Source organism: Anolis sagrei, chromosome 6 (assembly GCF_037176765.1).
Source record: "Anolis sagrei isolate rAnoSag1 chromosome 6, rAnoSag1.mat, whole genome shotgun sequence".
NCBI lineage: Eukaryota > Metazoa > Chordata > Lepidosauria > Squamata > Dactyloidae > Anolis > Anolis sagrei.
In genome coordinates, this window is record NC_090026.1 from 40,894,581 (window position 1) to 40,908,346 (window position 13,766).

The following is a 13,766-nucleotide window of genomic DNA, read 5'->3' on the forward strand; positions in this document are numbered from 1 at the left end:
CCTTCTTTGTGGATCTATCCTTTATCCACAGGATATATCAAAATCCTTAATTTCCCTGTCCCCCAATCTGCTTTTGACTTTTGCATGAGGTTGACATATCTACAGTTATGTACAGTATAACATATTGGATAAATGTGTACTCCTAAAAGTTTGAATGATACTATGTGGTCCTTTAATAGCATTAACCAAGTGGATATGGTAGTAGTAGATCCTCTGGGTTTTCCATTGGTTCAGGCTTCTGGTGTATCACTCTATTGCAAAGTCTTGTTGCTGTTGAATATTTTTTTCAAATTGTCTGTAAGCAAGGACAGGCCTACAAGTAAATGGTTGTTTCCATTACCCCAATGGCTTGGAACCACTCCCAAATAATGAATGATGGAAAATATCCAGTTCTGTGAAGAGACTGTGGTTTCTGCAGTTCACCTGTCACATAAAACTAATTTTGAATGTTGTTTAGAAGACACAGGGTGCTTCTACACTGTAAAATTTATGCAGTTCGATACCACTTTAATTGACTTGGCCCAGTTCTGTGGAATTATAGGACTTGTGGTTTGGTGAGGGTCCAGCTCTCTGGCAGAGAAGGATGGACAACTCCATGAGTCCATTACATTGAACCATAGTAGGTAAGTAGTATCAAACTGCATTAATTCTACATGTAGATGCAGCCACAGATAGGGAAAATCATGGTTTAAGTTCACAAAGCTTGGGCTTGCGTTCTCCCATCTTTTTGTTCCTGCCTCAATGTAGCCATAGGAAGGAGACTGAAGGCTTTCATTGCCATTGTAAACTAACTGTAAAAAGTAAAGGTAAAGGTTTCCCCTGACATTAAGTCTAGTTGTGTCTGACTCTGGGATATGGTGCTCATCTCCATTTCTAAGCTGAAGAGCTGGCGTTGTCCGTAGACACCTCCAAGGTCATGTGGCTGGCATGACTGCATGAAGCGCTATTACCTTCCCACAGAAGCGGTACTTATTGATCTACTCACACTTGCATGTTTTCAAACTTCTAGGTTGGCAGAAGCTGGGGTTAACAGCAGGAGCTCACCCTGGATTCAAACCACCAACATTTTGGTCAGCAAATTCAGCAGCTCAGTGGTTTAACCCACTGTGCCACCAAGGGGCCCAAATTGTAGTTTGGTGTAATATCTCAACTTGAACACACTATGTTTAATGTTAAATGTGGTTTACTGAAGCAAGCTTAATAAGCCATTGTTGCAGTTGGCTCATTTCAGTGAGTAAACCCAATTGCGGTTTGTCTCAACTCAAACATACTTTTGAAATATGCATAATTTAGAAAATGGAAACGAAAACCTTCAACCTGCTTGCAGCTGTGCCAGCGGGAGGGGGTTATGATCTTCTTAATCACGTAATTATGTTTGGTTTGGAAAGCAGTGAAACAGACAGATATCAAACAGATTTTGTAATATGACTGCACCTTTGGATGTTTTTAAGCTGCGTGATGTCCCTTTCCAGATCTGGACACTTAAGTAGACGTTTCCCACAAATTGTCATGCTTTGCTCATAGCAAAAGGGGCTAGAAATTAAAGAGAGGGAGAAGTTTATGAACTTTGGAATTTTGCATATAAATTATTGAGTTTATGTTATCGCTACACTCATCATTGGCTGATGTTTGCATTCCTCCCTTCCTCCTCTTTGGTTTTATCTGCTTTGAAGAGCAAAATGAAGCTTTTTATGTTAATTCTAGTATCCTTGCTTGTATGGTACAAATTCGTGGAATTTTAAGTTTGCTCAGCACTTCTTTTAAAAAAAGACTGTAAAGCTTTTAAAGCTGGGATCTGTTCTGTTTAATTTTGTAACATACCATGTGGATTAATGATGAAACATAAACAACGGGGATGATTATTAATACGTCTGTGGGACTGTTGTAGTTTTCCAGCTGAGATTCAGAGGAGGACTTTTGGCTCATTCCTTAGACATGACAACTTTGTGTCTGCAAAGGTTGTGGAAAATATGCAAGGGCTATATGGACCATTATTAAGGTAGGTTATATTCTGGGTTGGTGCAGTAGTTGGTTGGGGAAATATTAAGAAATTGACACAGATACCTCTAAAATAGTGTTGGGGGATAGCTATAGGACAGTTATGAGTTCAAAACTCGTTTCGGTGGTGGTTCGGATGTAAAGTCAGTTCCGATTTTCACAGAAAAAAAAGTTCAAAACTTTTCAAAACTTCCGAGACTTCCGAATCCTTCGTTAATGGTTTCAAAGTGTTATTTCCTGTTTCATTGGGTGATCTTTACTTTGAAAGTAGTTGTTTTATTCCAGAAAGGGGGAGCAAGGAGAAGAAATCCATCTACTCTGGTTTAAATTGCTTCTCTCGCCCAAGACTGACGTGGGAGGGGAAAAGGAAACCGAAGGGAATCCATCCAAACTGGGTTAACTGCTTCTCTCGCCGAAAACTGACTTGGGAGGGAAAGGAAGCCGAACGGAATCCATCCAAACTGGGTTAAACTGCTTCTCTCGCTGAAAACTGGCAAGGGAAGGAAAGGAAACGAAGGGAATCCATCCAAACTGGGTTAAACTGCTTCTCTTGCCCAAGACTGATGTGGGAGGGAAAGGAAACCGAAGGGTATCCATCCAAACTGGATTAAACTGCTTCTCTCATCCAAAACTGACTTGTGAGGGAAAGGAAATGATGGGAAAAGCTGAATCATTTCTGACTTATTTACTGATTCGTAAGAGAAATGGCGGTAAAAGCTTCGGAAGGGCAAAGGGACGTTTGGTTTCCTTAAAAACTTCGAAATCGCTTCAAAAAGGAAATATTTCCAAATTTATTTGAATTACGAAGATTCTGACCGAACCTGACAATTCCTAGCAGTTACTGTTGGCTGCCCTGATGCCGTGAACATCTGGGCAATAGATGGTACCATTGGTTGATAGGGAAAACACCAAAGGGGCACCTTATGAAGGAAAAACGGCTTTTTTTATCTTAAAATATGAGCATCCATGTTGGTTACTGCTTCATGCAACCTCAGAATGTGGATAAATGTGAAGAGCTGGAAGTACTGGAATTACAGGCAGCCTGGATAGTGCTGAGTATAGGCCACTTTTCATAGAACCATAGAGTTGGAAGAGACCACAAGGGCCATCCAGTACAACACCTTGCCATACAAGAACACACAATCAAAGCATCCCTGACAGATGGTCATCCAGCCTCCGTTTAAAATCCTACAGAGAAAGAGATTCCACCACCCTCTTAGGCAGCATATTCCACTCTCGGATAGCTCTTATCGACAGGAAAGTCTTCCTAATGTTTAGGTGGAATCTCTTTTCCTGCATTTTGACTCCGTTGCTTGTGTCTTAGTCTCCAGAGCATCAGAAAACAAGCTTGCCCTCTCTTCAATGTGACATCTTTTCAAATATTTAAATATGACCCCCATCCTTCTTTTCTCCAAGCTAAGCATACCCAGCTGTAGAAGCCATTCCTCATAGGGCATGGTTTCCAAACCTTTGATAATTTGGTCGCCTTTCTCTGGACACATGCCAGATAGTCAATGTTGTTGTTTATTTGTTCAGTCGCTTCCGACTCTTCATAACCTCATGGACCAGCCCTCGCCAGAGCTGTCAGTTGGCCCCTCTTCCTTTTTCCTTCCATTTTCCCCAGCATCATTACCTTCTCCAAGCTTTCCTGTTTTCTCATTATGTGGCCAAAGTACTTAATCTTTGCCTCTAATATCCTTCCTTCCATTGAGCAGTCAATATCTTTCTTGAAGGATAGTCAATATCCTTCTTGAATTGCAGGGCCTAGAACTGGACACAGTATTCCAGATGAGGTTGATCAAAGTAGAATTGAGTGGAATTGTGACTTCCTTCGACCTGGACACTATACTCCTATAGATGCAGCCTAGGATTGCATTGGCTCTTTCAGCTGCTGCATTACTGTTGAGTCATTTTCAGCTTGTGGCCTACAAAGACTTCTAGATCCCTTTCACGTGTGTTGTTTTCAAGACCGGTATCCGCCATCTTAAATATGTGCATTTCATTTCTGTTGCCAAAGTGTAATACTGTACAGTGAAATTCATTATTATAGAACATGTCTATTAAGACTTGTTCTATAATAACCACCTCCATGAAAAGGGACCTCTATCCAGCACTGTTGTTATGAAATCTGTGTAATTCTGAAATCCTTAACATTGGTTCTCAACCTGTGAGTCCCCAGGTGTTTTGGTCCATAAGTCCCAGAAATCCTAGCTTGTTTACCAGCTGTTAGTATTTCTGGGAGTGGAAGGCCAAAACATCTGGGGGTCCACAGGTTGAGAACCACTGTTTTATAGCTAAGGGCCCATCCACACTGTCATATAAAATCCAGATTATTTGCTTTGAACTGGATTATTTGGCAGTGTAGACTCACATAATCCAGTTCAGAGCAGATAATATGGACTATCTACTTTGAACATTTGACAATGGAACTGGACAATGCATGATAATAATGAGACGCTAATGATGTTGTCTTTATTGCTTTTGTAGTGTATTTATATTGTTTAATGTTTTAATCTGAATTATGTTTTTATATGTACTGATTTGTTGGAAATTGCCTTGAGTCGCCGATTGGCTGAGAAAGGCGATACACAAATACAGTAAACAAACAAACAAACAAACATCTGGATTTTATGACAGAATTCAGCCTATATAACACAGATTACCATTGGGCACATTAGGGGTCTTGGTGGTATGTGTAGTGAGGAAATGGCCCACCTCACAATAGTAAATAATGAATTATGAAAGGTGGGCATGATTCTTGGGATTCTTATGTAGAAGACTGTAAAACAGCTGGACTGAGATGAAGCTCCCTTCCTGCCCCAGTACTCATCTATAGAGTTATTCAAACTGTTAATTAAAAGCTTGACTGAGCAGATAGGGCGTACGCTGCCCCTTCCTGTCTTGCCAAATCTGGCATGTTGGCAGGATGCCACAGGGAAATGCGTGCCAGCAGTCGACCCGCATTCTGCGGAGAGGTTCTATGTGCCAGGCCTCCAAAATCCTCTCCACTTTCTCTCCTTCAATCTTCGGAAGCGTTTGACACATACTGCTGGGTAGCAGAGATGCTTTTCCGAGAAGTGCTGCATACTAGTTGAGGCTACAGAGGTCTATGTGAAGGTCATGTGCATCGATCACAGCATATTCAGCATATGGGGAGGGGATGGTGTGACAGTGGTGTCCATTTCTGACCCAGAATTTCTTGTGAAACAATGACCTACCTCCCCCTACTCCCTCATTATTTACTCCTCCAAAATTATGGGAACTTGGAAGCTCCTAAGAGTACCCCATATTTTTTATTATTTTTCATGAGAGTATATACACATTACTTAAGTTGATTTCCCCCTCTTCTTCATTTTCTTTCTTTCTTTTTTTCATTGCAGAAGCACTTCTTGAACAAGCCATGACTGGCCTAGCGCCAAACCCACTGATCCTGTCCTACCTGAAATATGCCATCAGTTCCCAGGTAATAATCCCATGGTAGGGACTTTCATCTTCGGAGGACATAAATAGATGTTCGTGGGATGAATCATTACTTTCACTTGGATAATTTATGTACACTTTAAAAAAAATTAAAAAATTTTAGCAGGATTTTCTTGTTCTTTTCCTTTTTGTAATACTGGACTGATTCAGCTCGTTTTTCTTAATGTACATGCCTCAAAAGCAGTTTTCTTTATAAAATATCTTTCATTTTGGTTTTGCTACATCATGGGAAATCGACTGCGTTAAGCACTGAATCTCTAATCTTAGTCTTTTGAGATGTCCAAAATCATTGCCTGCTTGATTTTAAGTATAACTTAAATAACAGGCATGTTTGGCGGGAATGAGAGACAGGGCCTTCTCAGTGATTGCCCCCAGTTATGGAACTCCCTTCCTGGCAATATTAAATCAACCTCCCCCCCCCCCCTCCTGTCCTGTCCTTCAGAAGAATAGTGAAGACCTGGCTGTGGTACCAAGCCTTTGGGGCAATGCAATGAGGCAGTAATAGAATGGCATTGAATGTTTGCTGTATATATGTTGTGCTCTACCCTGAATCCCCTTTGAGGTGAGAAGGGTGGAATATAAATGTTTTAAATAAATAAATAAACAAATAAATAAATAACTTTACATCCATAAGAAATCTCAGGAAGCAATATCCTGCGCTCCTGGTGATTTTTGCAGTGATCACTGCTTATCTTATTTTCTGGCCAGTTTTGTTGTGGAGCTCTTCAATCCATTGGATGACCTGGAAATTGCAACAAGCAGTTTTGTGGCTAGTTGATAACATCAAAATAAGCAATGAAATTAAAATTATTCTTGAAGGGTTGTTGTAGGTTTTTTCCGGGCTATATGGCCATGTTCTAGAGGCATTTTCTCCTGACGTTTCGCCTGCATCTATGGCAAGCATTCTCAGAGATTGTGTCTTGGAACAATTTCTCCCCGTAGAGATGTTCAATGTATTGTCGAAGGCTTTCATGGCTGGAATCAGTGGGTTGTTGTAGGTTGTTGTGGCCATATATCCCAAAAAAACCTACAACAACCCAGTGATTCCGGCCATGAAAGCCTTCGACAATACATTGATTCTTGAAGGTCTTGCTCAGTGGTTTGAGTTTTGGACTGTGGTTCTGGAGATCAGGGTTCAATTCCTTGCTTGGCCATGGAAACACACTAGGTGACCCTGGACAAGTTGCACTCTCTCATCCTCAAAAAACCCTTGTGATAAGTTCACCTAAGGGTCACCATATGTTGGAAATTAAGGGAAGGCACACAACAACAACCACGACAACATGTCAATTTATGTAGTGCGTCCAAAGTGAGAAAGACAAGTAGCATCCCTCTTCTATTGCTGAAAGTGTACCGTGATTTTTTTGCAAAATCTTACAACAGAGAGAATCTTTTTTGGATGCTTTTTAACCTTTTGTTTCTTGAGTTGCTCACTACAAAGTTGATGTGAAGCAAATATGCCATCACCTAAAAATGTCTGTTTAAATTTGTGCCAGACCAGTGCTCGAGCAACAAGCTGCGACGCTGTTAAGTGACCTTGTCGCCCCCCATGGCGGTTGAAATGGCAGGGCTTGTTTGTGGGTTTGGAAATGTTTTTCAAAAAAATCTTAGCATTTGCTAGTAACCACTTGTCTCCCTTTCTCTTGTTTTGGTTACAGATGGTGTCGTCCTCTAGTGTTCTGATGGCCATCAGCAAGGTAACATTCAGAGACTTCTTTCTGCAACTTCAGCCATCATTTTCCTTTCTAAAATCCTCACATAAGAGTGATCAGTTTGCGTTCAAGGACCAAAGGATCCTCAGCCCCTCAAAAAAAAAAAAGTCTCAAAAGTCTAGCAACTTTTGCAAATTTAGGAGAATGTCTGGTTTATCTTAAAGTCATGGCAATTTTCAGTTTTCATAGTAGTGTATAAAAGATATTTTTAAAAATATTGATGCCTGAAGCCTGAAAACTGCCTAAACACGAACACTTGGAAATGTTTTCCAAACATTAAAACTGAACATTTGTGAGGGAAAGGTACTTTTTTTCACTTGTTATTCTTGTTCCTGTTTTCCTACTCCTCTTTTCCCATCACCTTTTATTAACTCGTCACAAAGAGAAAAAATATATAGCTCATAGATCTGAATAAAATTAATTAATCTATATATATAAAAATGTTCTGTTCGTTTTGAGTGACATCATAACTCAAAATCCGCTGGACAGATTGCTGCCAAATTTGGCCACAAGACGCATACTAAGCCAAGGAGTGACCATCATGCAAAAAAAAAAATTGATTTTGTCATTTGGGAGTTGTAGTTGCTGGGATTTATAGTTCACCTACAATCAAAGAGTATTCTGAACTCCACTAACGATGGTATTGAACCAAGCTTGGTACAGAAGATTCCCTTGACCAACAGAAAAGACTAAAAGGGTTTGGTGGGCACGAACGTTGAGTTTTGGGAGTTGTAGTTCACCTACATCCAGAGAGCACAATGGACTCAAACAATGAAGGATCTAGATCAAACTTGGTACGAATACTCCCTATGCCCAATTATGGAAACAGATGGAGTTTGGGGAAAATAGATGTTAACATTTGGGAGTTGTAGTTACTGTGATTTATAGTTCACCTACAACCAAAGAGCATTCTGAACCCCATCAATGATAAAATTGGGCCAAAGTTCCCACATAGAACCCACATGATGAACAGAAAATACTGTGTTTTCTGGTGGTTTTTGGTGACCCCTCTAACACCCCCTCACAACCCCCTGAGGGATCCCGAACCCCAGGCTGAGAAATGCTGCCTTAAGGTCCTCCCGTCTAACTCCCTTCACCAGGGCAAGAAAACATAATCAAAGCCCTTCTGACAAAGAGCCATCCAACCATAGATATAGATAGATATATGATTCACGCACAAAAATATATATGTATATGACATAGTATCATAGATTTGATAGAGTAGACAAAGAAACAACAAGAAACACTGTTTACCCAATAGCAAAAAGAAATTACATATATTAGAAACCAACACTTTCTCGTTACTTTATTTTCCAGATCATTAGACTGGGTCAGCAACGCATGGCAGGGGACCGCTAGTCAAAACTAAAATACAGCCCCTGGTGGTGCAGCGGGTTAAAGCGCTGAGCTGCTGAACTTGCTGACTGATAGGTTGATTGTCAGAATCTGGGGAGTGGGGTGAGCTCCTGCTGTTAGCCCCAGCTTCTGCCAACCCAGCAAATGCAAATGTGAATAGATCAATAGGTACTGTTTTGGTGGGAAGGTAGCGGCACTCCATGCAGTCATGTCGGTCACATGACCTTGTCTACAGACAACGCCGGCTCTTAGGCTTAGAAATGGAGATGAGCACCACTCCCCAGAGTTGGACACAATTAGACATAATGCCAATGAGAAGTCTTTACCTTTTAAAACACAGAAACATCAATTAGCCCTACTTATTCCCATAGTGATGGGGTGGGCACTTACATGGGTACTAAACCCATTTCCTCTTTGCTGAATGGAAGATTTGCAAGTACCACCTTTCAGGGCTCTTGCTTATCCCGAAGCAATAACAGAAAAAAGAGCTCCATATCATTGTTCAGATATAAAAGCTGAGTTCACTCCCTCTAGAGTCACATCCCATGGTAATTTTGAGATCCCTTCAAGCTGGCTTTTCAAAATATCTTTTACTAATGTGTTTCCAGCCCTCCCGTCTAAACATTGGCTGGGGGAAAATTGGCAAGAAATGGCCAACAACAATCCAGATGTTTCCCATAGGGTGAAGAATAGAGTACATTTCCTCTAACCCTTCCCTGTGAAGTTGCTTTTGACAGCTGCTAAAGAATTTACAAGACAGGCTTACTTCAAACTTACGTGCCACAGGGGACAGGGGACAAAGCTGTTCATAATGAACTAATCCGTGTGTATCTTTCCCCTGCAATGAGATTTCACACCAAGGACATTCAGAATCACTTTTGGATAGTATTAATTGAGAGCTAGGGTAAGAGGTAAACAAGACGAAGGTGCTGTTGGTTGGTGACACGGTGAATTTGAGAAATATTATCCTGCCTTCTTGGGAACAGATTTGTAACTTCAGGCTGCTCTTAGCTCTAGCCTTCCCTTTCCCTCTTGAGTTGCACCTATAATGCAAAGCATCCTTTGCCAATGGACTAACAAGCTTTATTTCCTTGTAGGTAATAATAATAATAATCATCATCATCATCATCATCATCTTTATTTATATCCCGCCACCATCTCCCCAAGGGACTCAGAGCTTACATGAGGCCAAGCCCAACTACACATGAATAAAAACGAAAAGGAATAAACAAAAAACAATATATACAATACAATTAATATAAATCACATATATACAATAACTAATAAACAGTAACACACAAGGATTTAAAAACCTGTAGATAATACCATGTCAGTTTTTTTAAAATATATATCAATATTTTAATATTTTTGTGTTTTTCCTCGTTTCTCTTGAGCTCACATCTCTTGATTTTGTCTTGCTTCTCTCAGTTTGATGACTTCTCCCGAAGCTTCTGTGTTCAGGCGTTGCTGGGAATTATGGACATGTTCTGTGACCGGCTCAGGTAAGGAGTGACCATTATGTTGAGTAGGGGAAGGAGGGAGGTGACAGCATGCCATACATTAGGAAGGACAGATGGTAGACCATGCCAGCCAATGAAAAACTAAACACCTTTTTGCTGGGATTCTCTTACACTCTCTCTCCACCCCCCCCCCCCCCCAAATTTCTCCATATTACAACAAAACATAGAAATACCAGCCAAGACAGAGGTTCTCCTGGTCAGTCGCACGAGCTGTGCCCGTACCTTGGGAAGTCAGACTTGGCCACGGTGGTCCACATTCTGGTTACATTGAGAATAGGCTACTGCAACACACTCTAAGTGGGGTTGCCTTTGAAGACTATACGAAAGCTTCAAGTAGTCCAACGGGCAGCAGCCAGATTTTTCACTACTGCATGGTACAGGGAGCACACAACTACCCTGTTGTGTCAGGTCCACTATTTATTTATTTATTTTAAACATTTATATTCCGCCCTTCTCACCCCGAAGGGGACTCAAGGCGGAGCACAGCATATATATGGCAACATTCAATGCCGGGACACAAATTCATATACGCATAAATAAACATTAAAAACATTTATCTCAATATTAAAATACACCATTTAAAACCGTCCTAGTCATCTGCATCAAATCTAATTGGCCTGGTCATCTTTCACATTGCTGCTTTATTGCCCTGTCTTGGTTGGTCCCACAGCCAAGTTTTTACCGTCCTTCTAAAGGACAGGAGGGAGGGGGCTGACCTGATCTCACCAGGAAGGGAGTTCCATAGCCGGGGAGCAATCACCGAGAAGGCCCTGTCTCTTGTCCCCACCAATCGCGCCTGTGATAATGGCGGGATGAAAAGCAGGGCCTCCCCAGAAGATCTTAATCTCCGTGATGGTTCATAGGGGGAGATGCGTTCGGAGAGGTAAATTTGGCCGGGGCCGTTTAGGGCTTTATATGCCAAAGCAAGCATTTTGAATTGTGCCCAGTAGCAAACAGGCAGCCAGTGGAGCTGGCGTAACAGTGAGTTGTATGTTCCCTGTATGTCGCCCCAGTTATTAACCTGGCTGCCTCTTGGTGGACTATTTGAAGCTTCCGAGCAGCCTTCAAAGGCAACCCCACGTAGAGTGTGTTGCAGTAGTCTATCCTAGATGTAACGAGAGCGTGGACCACCGTGGCCAAGTCTGATGTCCCAGGGAATGGGCACAGCAGCCAGTCTGCTACTCAAAGTGTTGGCTTTAGCCTATAAAGCCCTAAACGGTTCTGGCCCAGCTTACCTGTCCAAAGGACATTTAATCAACTACCAAACTCACAAATTTTGTATTTTGTCTGTTTGTTTGCTTTGTTTCTGTTAGAAATGTAATATAATTGACTGGTTGCCCTGACATAACAAATAATACCTGTCCAAATGTATCTCCCTCTATGAACCATCTCAGAGGTTTAGATCTTCTGGGGAGGCCCTGCTCTCGGTCCCGCCTCCTTCGCATATGCGATTGGTGGGGACGAGAGACAGGGCCTTCTCAGTGGTGGCCCCTCAGCTATGGAACTCCCTCCCTAATGAGGTCAGATCAGCCTCCTCCCTCCTGACATTCAGAAAAAGGCTAAGGACGTGGTGGGATCAAGCGTGCAGTGACACAGAATAGTGCAATGACAATTTGGAAAGGTCACAGATTACCATTTTGGTTAATGTGGTTTTCATAAGTGTTTTAAGATTGATATTTTTAATGTTTATTTTAACATATTTGTTTATTTGTTTTTGTGAAAGTTTGTTAACACGGCATTGAATCATTGCCATATATGTAAGCTGCCTTACATATATGGCAACGCCTTTCTCTATGGGGTTGAGAAAGACGGGGAATAAATAAGGTAATTAATTAATTAATTGAAATAACATGAAAACTACAATATGAGATTATAAGTATATAAAATTGTGCCCTTTTCAATAAATTTGTCATACAGGTAAGCTAGTATGTTAACGAGGAAATCTAGACATGTCTCAGTATTCCCCCTCTTGTTGATAATAATAATAATAATAATAATAACAATAATAATAATAATAATACTTTATTTATAACCCACCCCAAGGGGACTCGGGGCGGCTTACATGAGGCCAAGCCCAACAACACATCAGTAAAACAAACAAAGCAGTAAGCAGATACAACAATACATATAAGCAATAATTCACAAAAATTTAAAACCTAATGGCCGGGCCAGATGTAATAGATTAAAATTTTAAAATAAACACTGGGCGTGAACAGAGGTAGGATATATCTAAGCAGGAGGGTTTTAAAGGATAATGTAGGGAGAGCAACCCAACATGTAGTTAAAGTGCTTCTGATGACCATCTTAAAAATTTTCTTTCTTAGAAGCTGCTCCAACTCAGTTGAATTAAATGATACTTAGTCTAACTGAGTGGGTGAAACAGCCATTCCTGCAAATGGTAGTGTAGAATCATTGCATTTTTAGCACATAGTCATCCTTGTACACTGGCATGGTACCAGATCAGAACTTGTTACACATGCTTTGAGTGCTGTTGTCTATTGTGGCTTATACAGCATGTCCTGTTTTTGGGTCCCAGAGACAGTGAAAACAACATAGGATTTGGGACCCCAATCATGGCTGCCAGGTGCATGATCTTCTTTCCACACTGTTTCGGAACTTCTCTGGTTGGTAGAGCCGGGCTTTAGCACAGCAGATTAATCACCAAGCCACAATAAATCTTGCCAACCGGAAGGTTGAGAGTTCGAGGTCTGAGTCAGGGTGAGCTCCTGACCTTGGGCCCAGCTTCTGCCTACCTAGCAGTTTGAAAACAAATGTGAGTAGATAAATAGGAACTGCATTAAAGCAGGGAGGTATTTAGGCTTCGCCTTTCGATCAGAAAACGGAGGAAGTTTACAAACAAAGAAAGATCTTCAGCAGGGAGATGGAGGGACAGTATCCCTGGGTGGCTGGAACCGAGCACAGCCTCCAAAGATGCTGAAAGATGGGAAAGAAGATGTTGTCTGTCTTGTTATTGTTATAATCGCCATTGAATGTTTGCCATATATGTGTTCTGTGATCTGCCCTGAGTCTCCTTCGGGATGAGAAGTGCAGAAAATAAATACTGCAAATAAATAAATAAATAAATAATAGAGGTCTTTTATAAGTTGCTGAAGAACAACTTTCTTTCCTTATCAATTTTTGTAAATAATTTGGGTTCATTTATGTAGCAGGATGGCAGATGCTCATGATGTGATCTGGGTTGTAACTTACTGTACAGAATCTGCCAATAATAATAATAATAATAATAATAATAATAATAATAATCTTTATTTATACCCTGCCACCATCTCCCCAATGGGGACTCGGCGTGGCTTACATGAGGCCAAGCCCAGACAACATATTACAACAAAATAAAACCAAAAATATAAGCAACAAGCAACAGCATCATAATTACATAAAAACATATGAATACAATATACCAATGTGCCAAATATACCATCAGGCACTTTGGTGCTTTTCAGGCAGCTTGATGGATCTGAGTAAGCAGTGAGAATTTATTTTTAAGTGATACAGCTTTGCAAAGTATTTCCCCCCCCCCCCCCCCCCCGATGTAAGAGCATATAATCAGTGCCATTTAATACATATTACCTGTGCCTTAACTGTTAGGAGATCCTTGGTATGAACCAGGAGTGTAGTTGAAAGGTGTCAAATCAGAGTATTATGCCCCTAATAAGAATTCTGCTTTGAATGAAATGTTCTT

At 40.9% G+C, this 13,766-nt stretch overlaps 1 protein-coding gene across 4 annotated transcripts in view; it reads left to right on the forward strand.

Annotated features, from left to right (window-relative positions):
* Positions 1-13,766, forward strand: part of MED24 (mediator complex subunit 24) — an 80,317-nt gene that overhangs the window by 13,114 nt on the left and 53,437 nt on the right. For all 4 annotated transcript variants that reach the window (XM_060781051.2, XM_060781052.2, XM_060781053.2 and 1 more), the window contains exons 3-5: positions 5,379-5,461; positions 7,137-7,175; positions 9,975-10,048. In XM_060781051.2, coding sequence (XP_060637034.1) covers positions 5,379-5,461; positions 7,137-7,175; positions 9,975-10,048 — 196 coding nt within the window. The remainder of the gene's footprint in view (positions 1-5,378; positions 5,462-7,136; positions 7,176-9,974; positions 10,049-13,766) is intronic.